This window comes from Botrytis cinerea, chromosome 14 (assembly GCF_000143535.2).
Source record: "Botrytis cinerea B05.10 chromosome 14, complete sequence".
NCBI lineage: Eukaryota > Fungi > Ascomycota > Leotiomycetes > Helotiales > Sclerotiniaceae > Botrytis > Botrytis cinerea.
Genome location: NC_037323.1, coordinates 1,763,348 through 1,775,561, shown reverse-complemented (window position 1 = coordinate 1,775,561; position 12,214 = coordinate 1,763,348). Strand labels below are relative to the sequence as shown.

The 12,214-nt window shown below is 42.7% G+C and overlaps 4 protein-coding genes across 5 annotated transcripts; 1 reads left to right on the top strand and 3 right to left on the bottom strand.

The window, feature by feature from the left end:
• Positions 1 to 3,408: 3,408 nt before the first annotated feature.
• On the top strand, positions 3,409 to 5,256 carry BCIN_14g04540 (hypothetical protein). The gene is made up of 3 exons (XM_001546506.2): positions 3,409 to 4,331; positions 4,395 to 4,537; positions 4,612 to 5,256. The coding sequence occupies exons 1-3, from the start codon at positions 3,437 to 3,439 to the stop codon at positions 5,131 to 5,133; spliced, it is 1,560 nt and encodes a 519-aa protein (XP_001546556.2). The 5' UTR covers positions 3,409 to 3,436; the 3' UTR covers positions 5,134 to 5,256.
• A 706-nt stretch (positions 5,257 to 5,962) lies between these two features.
• Positions 5,963 to 8,094, bottom strand: BCIN_14g04530 (hypothetical protein). 2 transcript variants are annotated; one of them, XM_024697250.1, is made up of 4 exons: positions 7,899 to 8,094; positions 7,340 to 7,799; positions 6,364 to 7,118; positions 5,963 to 6,309 (listed from the first exon to the last, which is right to left on the bottom strand). In XM_024697250.1, exons 2-4 carry the CDS (start codon positions 7,458 to 7,460, stop codon positions 6,190 to 6,192), a joined length of 996 nt encoding a protein of 331 aa, XP_024553064.1. In that variant the 5' UTR covers positions 7,461 to 7,799; positions 7,899 to 8,094; the 3' UTR covers positions 5,963 to 6,189. The 2 variants fall into 2 exon arrangements, with proteins under 2 accessions (XP_024553064.1, XP_024553065.1); XM_024697249.1 differs by having other exon boundaries at positions 7,340 to 8,094.
• Positions 8,095 to 9,788: 1,694 nt separating this feature from the next.
• On the bottom strand, positions 9,789 to 11,349 carry BCIN_14g04520 (hypothetical protein). The gene is made up of 4 exons (XM_001546505.2): positions 10,879 to 11,349; positions 10,673 to 10,815; positions 10,381 to 10,619; positions 9,789 to 10,200 (listed from the first exon to the last, which is right to left on the bottom strand). Exons 1-4 carry the CDS (start codon positions 11,270 to 11,272, stop codon positions 10,089 to 10,091), a joined length of 888 nt encoding a protein of 295 aa, XP_001546555.2. The 5' UTR covers positions 11,273 to 11,349; the 3' UTR covers positions 9,789 to 10,088.
• Positions 11,320 to 12,213, bottom strand: BCIN_14g04510 (hypothetical protein). The gene is made up of 2 exons (XM_024697248.1): positions 11,852 to 12,213; positions 11,320 to 11,772 (listed from the first exon to the last, which is right to left on the bottom strand). The coding sequence occupies exons 1-2, from the start codon at positions 12,170 to 12,172 to the stop codon at positions 11,383 to 11,385; spliced, it is 711 nt and encodes a 236-aa protein (XP_024553063.1). The 5' UTR covers positions 12,173 to 12,213; the 3' UTR covers positions 11,320 to 11,382.
• Position 12,214: the final 1 nt, after the last annotated feature.

Here is a 12,214-nt window from a genome sequence, read left to right as displayed (position 1 = left end):
GTCTATCCCATTCCATTCATTATCAAACCGTTGGACTGAATCATGATAAATATCTAAAAGGTCTCAACGACATTGACCCAATCCCAAAAGTGTAACCCAAGCCACAGGATAGGGCCTGTTCTAACAATAGCTATGGAAATCCCCAACATCTTATTGCTTTTTGGTGTACCCGTTTGAAACAGATTGTCCAACAAAAGCCAATCCTCATTCACCCTCATCTCCTCATCTCATTTGAAGACGGCATCAGCTATCTACCAGTTCCTCTCCATCAAATGCAAATAATTGCGAATTGAATCTTACCTATTTCATGTCTAGCTTCTCAAATTCGTATTCCCCGTGTTCTCCTTATCCGCTTCCCCTTAGTAATAGTTCGGCTCGCTAGGACTAGTATCTACCACAGTAGGACAAGTACCACGGAAAATCGGAAATCGGAAAGTAAATAAAATTCCCTCTGCCTTACCGCATATGGATCTTCTTCAAATAATCTCCTTCTATTTTACATCATACCTGAGTCTCAAATGCCTGGTTCCAGTTCATCAGCCACCCAATCTTGACATAAATATACCAGGGGCACGCAAATCTTTCCCAGAGAGATAGAGTCCCGTTCACATTAACAACCCTCACATATCCAACAGGCTCCAGTGACTGATCGATCGTAATGTTGGCAAAGAAGCCAAGCACTTTGCCATTTATCCAAGCTTTGCACGTTCGCTTCCACCCGGTCTTAGCAACTTACTCCAAGCTGGCTGCGGACGGGAAAACGCCGTCCGCATCACCGGGAGCTAACCACTTGACAGTAATTTATACGAGTAAACGAAAGTAAAGTATGAAAAAAAAAAACGAAATATCCGCAAATAGCAACGCTAATGCCTAAGTATCTAAGTACTGTAGGCAGGATGTCCACTTACTTGACTTTGAGAATCGTACGGTTATGGAATGGATGCACAATGCATTCACGGAGGCGCGCAATTGAAAACGCCGCGGCTGCTTGGATATCATCGGTTATGCATTGCTGATCTATGAGTGTGTCGCTATTGGCTACGATACCTCAACCACTCTCACCTGATACCTGTTTGAGAAGTCGATTCAACACCAACCATATGTTGAATAACAATTCAACGATGGTGATGAAAAAGATATCCGGGGGGTTGGATATTGCTCCAGAGACGCCGTCCCGCTCGTTGACGTTGTTGATGTTAACATGGTATCACATCGATATCTCCCATTCTGTTGGGCTTATCGATAAAGATTTCATCGGACCTCTATGATCGGAATAACAGCCGGGCCAGACGAGGTTGCGAGCTCCATATTCGACCATGTAGGTAAACATCGCACCATCTAAGTCTTGAATGCCATCGATTAAGAGCTAAGCGTTTCCAAGTCGCGCTGAAGCTTTGGAAATCAGAGAGGAAGTTGTGGGTCTCATCGACAACCTTTCTATTGGTCTCGCGGCACATACTTCCCGACAGGACAATTGGCACGAAGATTAAACTTCCTTTCCAAGAAATGTTAACTTTTTGGCGGAACACGGCATCTTTTGTTCGGATCAAACGGTAGCATGCTTTTGGACTCCAATTATCTGGGCGATCTGAATGGTGATAAGACATATTCCACCGCATGGCGGAAATCTTGGCCCTCCTCCACTTAATCAGCAGTCAATGGAGATTGTTGTACGGTGGGATAGACTTCTAACGCAGTCGTGGCATCGACTAAGCTTAGAGAGTCTGGGCAATTAATACACATGACCTCTTTGGCATTGAGCAGTGCTGGTAATATCTTATGCTCCGAAGTAGCAACATTGCTACCTAGCTGGTGTCCTTGATCTTAAGACCGATGCTTCGAACAATATTTACACCATCAAGTCTATGGTGGCGTTCAACATGTACAGGATAATTCATTCCGAGCGAAACATTTTTGAAGTCAACATCCACTCGTGTGTCTCTACTTCAAGCTGATGGTCCTGGAGGGGAGTGCGCTCGGGTTGGCGAATACAGTAGAGTACGTTAAACGTCCTGAAGAGCCGTATATCTATCTCTTTGCGTTCATCCCCAACTTCATGGATAATAACCATCCAGCAGCAAAATTGTACCGTCGCTACAAAGATTGAATATACTACTCTCGAAAGTACAGTCGAAGTCGGGACAGACATGGCCCTCGTTGTCGCAAGTGCGGAATTTTTGGACGTTTTGCCAACGAGCGAAAATATGGCATCGATGTCGCAAGTTGCAATGTCTTCCTGAGCTCGGATTGGATGACGCGACTAAGATCGATAAGCATGTGCATGCCTTATGCTCCAGAAATAAACGTAGTAGCACTTGGCGATTACGAAAACGATAGGGCTGTGCAGGCTGGCGATGAAGCTAAGAATCTTAGCTGAGTTCGTCAGCGATACAAATGATGACAAGTAAGCAGACATACATAGCCGTGAAAATACTGGCAACAAGGCTCTGATTCCCAAAATCAGAAAGAGGTCTCGCACAGTGGCCACTGCTTGCGGCCTGCTTCATAACGCTATGATTAGGCGACTATAACCGATTGTTGCACGATGGAATAAGGGGAATTCAGGTGTGTATCACAAATACAATTCCTCCGTCTTACCAAGCACCACCATATTTTCGGGCAATGTTTTGATTGATCGCTAGCATGTGAACAATATCAATGGCTTAGCAAGGGTCACATTGTATGTTAGAACTAGGGCATTTGTTATTGGTTTGCCTTGGAGGAATGCGAGTGCGTTATTGTGCATCCAATCGAATATGCGGATATATATTCCAAATTTGTGAACCAATTTAAGAGTTCCAAACTTAACAACCACGCCATATATGCCGTTTCAGAGCGTTTAGTAAAACCATAATTTCCAAGCAAGTGTTTTCTACTTGAATGTTGGTACACCATCTTCAGTAAAAATGATTTGCAGATAGATTCGTGCTGTGCCGAATGGTAAAGTAAGCGCTTACCGAATTTATATCTTGTCCCGGGACCGATATCCTCACCGAAATCTCCAAGGGCACATGACATCCTTGTTCAGTATTGAATGTTGGCTGACAGTTGGTGATATCATAATGTGATCTGCCTCGCTTCGTATCATACTTCATATTCATTGACCGGATAAAGATATGCAACATGTTGGCCTGTTGATGGCTGAAGTTTGTAGAGTCATGAAGGGATCTACAGGGCTACAGCGGTGTAGATGATCGATTTTCAGGGGCGCTAAGGCTGACACATATTCCATTTTCAGTCTGATCGGATACTATCACCATCTTTTTTGGAACATTCGTGTGCGTATCAATACCTTTGTCTCTTTGAGGCTGCAGTCGAGTCGACATGAGTACTACTAATCAGGCCCAGTAATCACAAAATTATGCCTAGCGTAATATGCCTTTCCATTATAACGTCACATGTGTTTTAGACTTTCCGAATTGTATATCTACAATTGATGTATCTTTCTTTTTTAATAAAAAAACATCGTTCAATTGATATCTATCACAATCCTCCAATGTCTCCCTCTAACCCTAATTTCAATCGATGGGCAGCCAGTCAAAAGCCCCGCTCTCATACTATGTATGATGCGCCAGCCTTTTATCGCAACTTGGAGGAAGCTCTCGATGTTCGAAGAGAGAACCATGATCTACATACTCTAGTCAAAAACACATGGGCCAAAGGAGAAACCGTAGATTTCTTCTCCAACGATTCACTTTCCTTCGGCGCTAGTGGAAGATTGCGCAAGGCTTTTGATGAAGAATTAGCTCGCAATCCGAATGTCCAACTAGGAGCTGGAGGTTCTCGCTTAGCGGATGGTAATTATGATTATATTGAAGCGGTAGAGCAGGAAATTGCCGACTACCATGGCGTCGAAGCGGCGCTTATTGTAGGCTCGGCGTGTAATGCTAATTGTGCGGTTTTTGAAGCGATTCCGCAACCAGGAGATGCTATTGTTTATGATGAGTTTGTTCATCCGAGTATCGTGGATGGAATGTCGCGTTCGCTTGCTACTACACAAGTTTCTTTCGCTCACAACGATATCGATTCATTTCGTCAAGCTTTAATATTCCTGTCGGACTCACAATCTCTCATCAAACAGGGAAAGAAATGCGTTCTTATTGTTGTGGAGAGTTTCTATAGTATAGAAGGCGATATGTCTCCCCTAACAGAACTGGTGCAGATAACAAAAGAGATATTCCCACACGGAAATGCACAATTCATTGTGGACGAAGCGCACAGTATGGGTGTGGTAGGCAAAAGAGGATTAGGATACGTGAATGTCTTGAATCTGGATTCGGAAATCGCAATCAAAACTCACACGTTCGGTAAAGCCTTCGGATCAATAGGAGGTGAGTGATCTTTCTCTTTTCGACCCGTGCACTGTTATTTTCGAGACTGATAATGTGGAAAAGGTGTGATACTTGGTAGTCACACGGTTAAGAATGCGTTGGTGAATTTTTCTCGCTCGACTGTTATTACTGCGGGACCCGCTTTTCATCAAGTTGCTGCGATTCGAGCGGGTTATTCTTTATTACCACAACCTGAGACTGAAGAAGTAGGTCTTTTTTCCTTCCTTTTTTTTTCTTTCCTTCGAAAGACTCCTCATCAGAAACTAACACACAAACCCAGGGACGAGCCAACATCCAACACCTCGTCACACTCTTCTTCCAAACCATAACTTCGCACCCCATCTGGCCCCTCGCCAACAAACTCGGAATCATCTCCATCCCCCTATGCGATTCCTGGGACAAGCGCCCGTTTCAGACACAGATGGTGCCGCTGTGGACGCGAGATGTGCATGGGAAAGAATTGGCGTTTTATCTGGAGGAGCATGGATACGCGGTGTTTCCGGTCAGGTATAAGGTTAAGGAGGGAATGGCGAAGTTGAGGATTATTGTGCATGCGGGACAGACGGGGGAGGAGGTGGTGGGGTTAGTGCGGGCGGTTTGTGGGTGGGCTGGGGGGGTGGTGAGGGGGTTGGGGAGGGAGAGGGAGATGGGGATGGGGAAGGTGAGGGAAGGGAGTGTGTTTTGTGGGATGAGAAAGGTGTGCGAGTCTGCTGAAGAGAAGGAGGATAGCGGTGTTGAGGTTGAGGTTGTGGATATGTATGAAGAAGAGGAAGAGGAAGAGGAATATTTCAACAGAGTTTGACGCCACCAGATATCGTTCAGCTTAGATGAGTAGATCATATTCTTTATTTTTGTATAGTATTCTCATCAGTATTAGATTCAGTATCCATATATTCTATTTTACAATACCCATTCATGTCATTCATATATCTAATTACTCATCCCTTCAGCAAACAAACAAACAAACAAACAAACAAACAAAAACTCTCTTCCCTTTATCTTCCTTTAACAAACCAAAACCCCCCAAAATAATATTAAAATCTCCGCTAAAATCACAATCGTACGAGGTCGCACGCATACACGCATAGAAAACACGGGGTAGCGAATCGCAATCCTGCTTCCACATTTCAACTATCGGTCTCGTTTTACATGTGGTCGACTTGTCATTCATCGACTATTACGTATCCACCAGATGAGAGATATGATGATATACGGAATCACACCGCTCCCGAACGAACACGGGGGGGGAAAAAAAAAAAAAACTAAAGGTGAATAGTCGTACTGCAATGCCAGGTCGTGCATCGTTTGTTTCCGCGGCTGGCGGGGCATAATTTGCGCAGGGCGCGGGAGCATGTGAGGGGGTTTTTGTGAGGAGGTGGGGGGGATTCCGTATGTGAGTTTGGGGTTTGTGAGGGGGAATCGGGAGACTCTGGGGGAGTTGAGTGAAGTTGTGAGACAGTTGAGGGTTTTGGAGGAGTGTGGGAAGGTTGCTGCGCGGGATTTGATTGAGGGCTATGTGGAAGTTACATCAAGAACGACGTAAAAATGTCCTTGCAGACCCTCATTGGTAAGATTGAGGTACCACCATCATCTCATACCGATAAATTCAAAACATCAAAAGATGAAAAACTTGTTCATATAAAAATATTCATTGCAAGTAATCTATATATCTATTCGCAATAATATCCCGAACCAATAGTTCTTTTGAACTACTTATTATCCCACCAAAAATGATACCCCGACCGGCTGACTATTTGATTCCTATACCTCAACGCCATGCAACTTATAAAATGAAATAAAAATGCAATGAATAAAGATATAGCAGATAGAAGCTGATAACGATTCTCCATCTTCAATCTTAAGCACCAACCTCCTCAGTGATTGAAGCTGGTATGTTCTCTTTAAGCTCAGAGAAAGATTCTGGCCATAAGAACATCTTCTCTTCTTTTGTTGGAGTAGCAGCAACATATGAAGGAACCTTGAATGTAATGTTAGTATTAAGAAGTATTGACCAGGAATTATAGTAACTTACAGCATTCTGACTGGAAACTCTTCTCCACAAGTTGGCTCTTGGGTTGAATCTAGCTGGCTTGCCTGCACCACCAGTCTTCAATTGATCCTCCTCAGCAATCTTCTCGACTTCCTTTTGAATATCGGCGAAAGTGTCAAATGGAATATAAGGAATCTTGTGTTCCACACAGTACTCCTCCAATCTCAATCCTCTTCTTGCAAATAAAACATCTGCTTGTCTCGCAGCAGGTAAATCAGAAACTCCATCACCAATGAATACAATCAATGGGATAGTTCCATCCTCACATTCCAATTTAGCAAGTTCTCTTGCTTCAGTGATGGACAATGCTTTATCGTGACCCAACTCAGTGTCATGTCTCCAAACTGGCTTCCACTGACTTCCATCCTCGCTAATCTCTGCCTCATTTGCAACGATTTGAATCCTGTTACTTTCTTCTTCTCCCAAGAACTTATCCAATACTTTTCTCAACACAGGCTTCAACCCCGCACTGATAACATTGAAAGGAATGTTGTTATCAATACAGAAGCGATGGAATTTTTGGAAATCAGGATCAATCTCGAGAGTTTTCTCCATTATTGCAAAACCATCTTCGAATGGAACGCGGAGAGATCCCCACATCTCTTCTGAAACATCACGGAAAGAACGTTCACCGGTTTTGATTTGTTCATCGAGGATCTGACGACGTTCTTCTCCGCATCCGTATGAATCAAAAAGGACGTGCCCGGTATCTTGCATGAAGATTGTGCCATCGAAATCTGGAGTGGAGATGTTAGTTTCTTATCTAAATATATCTTCATATAGACCAAAAAGCAGTGCACCCAAATAAATCAAAGCCTCTGAATATATTCATTTGATTTGGAATTCGAACTATTGGTTGTATGATTTGATATAAAATCAATTGAAAAGTATATTCTTTGGGTATACCACTTTCTCGTCTGGATAGAGTATATGAATAGAGAAAAAAGGAAATACATACCCGAAAAGCAAATAATCTTTCTCTTGCAGTTCAACATATCTGGATCTTGTGTGCGAGCGTAACTTGTTTTCTTAACTGCCAAATTGGTACTGAGAGTTGGTGGTGTAGTTGCAGAAGGCATTATGAAAAAAAAAAGGATGAAGAGGTCAATAAATAAATATGTAAGTATCAGGGGGGACAACGCTAGTGAGCCAAGTTTGAGCTAGGTGGAAACGAAAAGGGCGAGAACGTTTGGTTTGATTGATAAGATATGTATGGTATCTCGATGAACGGTACGAGTCGTAGTGATGCAAACAAGGAGGGATAATATAAATGGGTTCGAAGTTGGAGGAAAGGCGGAGAGCGGGATGAAAGTTGATATATATATGGGCCTTTATTGAGAGCTGGAGTTGGAATATTTAGACGCCGTTGAGAGGTTTTGGATTGTTTGATCTTGTTGGTGTTGGTGTTTGTGGATTGCCTGAATGTATGAATTAATGAATACTGTATACCAAAAGAGAAATTGAAGTCGAGGGCGGTTCCGGATTTTATATTCATTGATGTGAAACTATTCCTTTACTTTTCTTCCATATACTTCGTGGTCATCATCACTTCTCCATCTCCATAATCTCCATCTCCATCCTCATTCCCATCCATCCTAAACAATGACTCCATAATACATGATGCAAATGCAAATGCATCTCAACAAAGGTGTTAAACTCGTGTACCAAATTCTCACGATAATACTCTTGTCATGAGTTAGTTCTAGCTGTCTCTTGGAAAAGTTGCCTGCCAATCAAACATCGATACTCTCGACATTCAGGTCCACCAATGGTCCAAAAAACTAGATATCGATGTCTCGAGTACAAATTCGATCTTGGTATCTGGAAGCGTAGTGGGGCAATTGAAGAGAGGGGCAGTGCGTGGAAAAAGTGATTGGTGGGGATAAGCACTAAAAGAAGGAACGAACAGAATGTTCTTGAAGATACGAAGAATCTAGAGTCAAGTTGCCATGTGAGAGAAAAAAAAATATGTTTGTGATTCTCTCTTGTGATTGGACACCCATTGTGATTTGATGATTTTGATTCAGGTGAAAATTTCACAATGCCAATTAAATTTGATTCATCATTTCATCCGTGACTAGCATGGTGCAGTGAGGTGAGGAAAACGCAGAGTACATACACACACATACCTAATGACATCATACATCTAGATTCGCTACCCCTGTAACAGACCAATCAGCTAACCAACCAACCAACCGAATCAACGGTCCGGGACAGATATGTAAATTCACGATGTACATGCACTCGAATCTCACATATGTACAAGAATACAATACATATAAAATACATTACAAAAAAGGAAGTCCCAAACCGTGTTAGAAATGGTTTCATGAGATCGATTCCACACACTGACTTGAACTGACTTCCTGAGTCAGAAAAGAAAAAGATGAACATACATATACATCCTCTGTAAAATACACACACACATACATATGCAAGGATTGAAACATCTAATAACCAGGCTTATCAACTAGACACCTACATCGCACACACACGGAGAATATCAAGCCACGATCCAAGCGCTTGCATACTTCCCACGCTTCCTTCTCATCTGCTTCCTGCTGAGACAAGACAAAACAAAACAAAACAAGCAAACTGCCCAATACTCAGCGATGCTAACGCGGGGATTTAAGCCACATACTCCGTCCTCGAATACTGCATGCACGTTTTCCAATCATTGGTTAGCCGATTAGTTAATTAGTCAATCAGATCCAAACGGGACCCGAGATATATTCCACCACAGCACAAAAACATATGTATCTCCAGCGTCATGTTGCATATATATCTCACCACTCTACTCGAGGAACAGGAACAGTAACACGAATGATTCAATTGCATCTCTTAGTGATCAAAAGTGCATGTGCCTCTCCTCCTTTTTTCTGACTGCAGTCAGTCAGTCGACTCCAGGAACTAGGTACTAGGTAGGTACCAGGCAGGAATGTAATGGGAAAAGAAGACGGGGTAAACAATTCGACTGAATTCCAGCACGAAATGATGTCACAATGCATGCAGATAGATAGATAGATATCAAGTCTTCTTTCCGTACTGTGTACGACATCGCAAAAACATGATTGATTACGTAAATAAAACCTGAACAGAACTGATAAAAAAGACAAGAGAGAAATTGTTGATGAAAAATGAGGGTATCGTGAGATTTGTTTACCAAGTAAGTAGATCTTTTTACGTGATTTCCTTTTTTTTTCCTTTTTTCTTCTTCTCCTCTCAGATAACGTTGGAACAGAATAGAACAGAAGTATGTTAGTTTTCTTTCGAAGATCTAGATCATTTGATTAGTTGATTAGATTGCATCCATCTGTTTGATGAACAAGCTCGTGATAGATTCAACACGTGATAACCAAAATAGATTGTACATTAAAGTCACATACGCCTAGCGATCCGATCTACAGTGCAGTTCAATGCAATTAATTTTGATCATCTTGGGAGATTATTGATATTCTTCGCATTTCCCTCTTTTTGTCTGGTTGCAATGTTTCAATCATCTTTTCCAATGCTTCTGCCCACTACTAGCAGCCTAGGAAAGCTGCCATTTGGGTACTTGATCACAGATGGAGCTGTTATGCCCTCTCGCATAAACCATCTCAGCGTTCAATAAACAAGAGACCATTCTTCTATACCTCGCTAAACAACGACATAAATTTCCCTAACGCCCTAAAAGATTTTCGTGTCTACTACTAAACCAAGGTCTATTATGCGGCTGCGACCTTGGGAGAGTATTTTGTAGCAGCCTTGTCGAATAGGGAGCTCTTCTCCTCCAAGTCCTTCAAGAATGCGTGTTCTGGTGATGTACTTCCTAACGAACTAAACGACAAATGTTAGCAACAGTGACATTGCTATGTGGTTCAAACATGAGCTGAACCTTGAGTTGTTGTTTCAATGATTCTGAGGTACAGCCCTCAAGAAAAGTATGGCAAAATCCAATGTTCAACCTTTATGATTGTTTCGGAATGAAAGCAGCGCTTATAATGAGAATACACATACCTTAACAAATCGCTGGAATCCTTTCCTGAGATTGTGTTCAAAACGACTTTGTTTGCAAGGACTTCTGCATTCTCTGGGTCCTTGCTGGAAGCTTGTTCTAATGCTGCTTCTGCTTCCTCCAATCTTCCTAGATGTATTTCCGCGATTGCTTGTGCGACAAGACTTTGTGTTGAGGATGTTGATGGAGCTTGTGCGAGTTCTTCAAAAACATAGAATGCTTGTTGGTATTTCTCTCCGCCCTTGGGTGATGTTAGTCAAAGATAGCTTGTATATTGGACTCGAGAAAACCTACAACTCTAAGTCCCACCCAGGACTCTGCCAAGTTAACCAACAGACTATCTTGAGCCCATCTCCTAGCTTGTTGAACTTCTTTGATAGCTAAATCGGTACGGTTTTGTTCCAGATGAATTTGAACAATGAGAGCGACCGCCTCAACTGATTCCCATGATTAGCCCCGCTCCGCAACCATTAACTAACCCCCAAGTGTATGATACTTACGGTTACCCTGGTGCAGCGCCAACAATTGTAAAGCTTCCTCGCTCTTTCCCGCAGCTTGTAGAACTGTTCCACCCAATACCTGCACTGTCGCATTGTCGCTCGAATCCTCGGCCAATTTCGAGATCATCTGGACGCCCCTATCTTCATCTTCGCTCACGAAAACGGCTAGAGCTCCGACAGCCTTCAACTCAACGGCATCTTCTCCTTGCACGTCTGCGAGAACATCTTCAGCTTGCCCGAGTGCAATTTGAGCTCTTAGTGATATAACCCGCGCCGGGAGTGCATTCTCTGGAGAAAGGGCACTGGTGTCGAAATCAATGGCTTCTTGAAATTGGCCTTGGTGAAAATAATTGTGCAAGTTGAGAAGCTCGCCCTCTGCTGAGAATGGATCCATATTGTGTGATTGTGGTTTGAAGATTCAATGTTGAAGGATATATGCGGTGCGCTCGAACAATACGTGTTGAATTGGTCGAGGGTGTCGGAACTTGCCGAGACCCTTTGAAGCTAAAATTTCTGGGGTCGTGCCGCTAATTTATTCGAGCAAAGGCCATGAACACTTCCTGTTACTCCTTGCCATGTGCTAAATCTCGCATCATCGCGACGTCCATATATCTTCGTTACCAATTTCAAAGAACGAAGTCCTCTGGCTTTTGATTTCACATGATCCACCAATTCTTTGTTCATGGGATCTTCAGAAAGAGCCTTTGATTTGCTCTCATTAACATTGTCGTCCTCTTCATTAGTTTGAAGCTGCAGTCTAACGTTATCCCAAAATGCTCTGATTTGAAGTTCTTTGCGATAATCATCAAAAACCATTTGTATACCAGGTCGGGGACGTTTACTTGGTGGTCTTCTTAGCACTTCTTCCCGCAATCTCATAAGAAGTTCGTTTGCCTAGATCATGAACAGATGTCAGTCGGGTCAGTCCCACAGAGCTACTCTTCATGGTGAAATCGAGAATGATTGTTCTTACTAGTCTTTCGTCAATGTTCTTATCGTCATCTAAGCACCTCATTAGTGGCCCAGTTTGGAAGAAGCTTTGATGCTTCTGTAATAACTGTTCGTAGGTATATACTTGATGAGGTACGGCGTGTTGCTGAATATCCTCTTCACTTAGACGTTTCAAAGGACTTCCTCGAGTTTTTTGCCTTGTTTCTTTACTTTGTGCTGCGATATTCTTTTTAGCTGCCATGGCCTTCAACAGCTTGAAGTCAGTAACAATTGGATGCGGCCCATCCTTAATGCCTCTGCGTTTGCAAAGCTCAAAACTGTATTTGTTATCCTTGGTCGACATCTCTTGTTCACAAAGTATTAATGAAAAGATTAAGAGGGTTCT

Bases quoted from the DNA above. Each gene is read 5' to 3' on its own strand.
- BCIN_14g04540 (XM_001546506.2), top strand. From the start codon at position 3,437: ATGTATCTTTCTTTTTTAATAAAAAAACATCGTTCAATTGATATCTAT. The intron at 4,332-4,394 runs GTGAGTGATCTT...AATGTGGAAAAG, and splicing joins AGCCTTCGGATCAATAGGAG to GTGTGATACTTGGTAGTCAC. The intron at 4,538-4,611 runs GTAGGTCTTTTT...ACACAAACCCAG, and splicing joins CACAACCTGAGACTGAAGAA to GGACGAGCCAACATCCAACA.
- BCIN_14g04530 (XM_024697249.1), bottom strand. From the start codon at position 7,460: ATGCCTTCTGCAACTACACCACCAACTCTCAGTACCAATTTGGCAGTT. The intron at 7,119-7,339 runs GTATGTATTTCC...TCTCCACTCCAG, and splicing joins AAAGATTATTTGCTTTTCGG to ATTTCGATGGCACAATCTTC. The intron at 6,310-6,363 runs GTAAGTTACTAT...ATTACATTCAAG, and splicing joins GAGTTTCCAGTCAGAATGCT to GTTCCTTCATATGTTGCTGC.
- BCIN_14g04520 (XM_001546505.2), bottom strand. From the start codon at position 11,272: ATGGATCCATTCTCAGCAGAGGGCGAGCTTCTCAACTTGCACAATTAT. The intron at 10,620-10,672 runs GTAGGTTTTCTC...ACATCACCCAAG, and splicing joins CCTGGGTGGGACTTAGAGTT to GGCGGAGAGAAATACCAACA. The intron at 10,201-10,380 runs GTATGTGTATTC...TTTGTCGTTTAG, and splicing joins GATTCCAGCGATTTGTTAAG to TTCGTTAGGAAGTACATCAC.
- BCIN_14g04510 (XM_024697248.1), bottom strand. From the start codon at position 12,172: ATGTCGACCAAGGATAACAAATACAGTTTTGAGCTTTGCAAACGCAGA. The intron at 11,773-11,851 runs GTAAGAACAATC...TTCATGATCTAG, and splicing joins AGAACATTGACGAAAGACTA to GCAAACGAACTTCTTATGAG.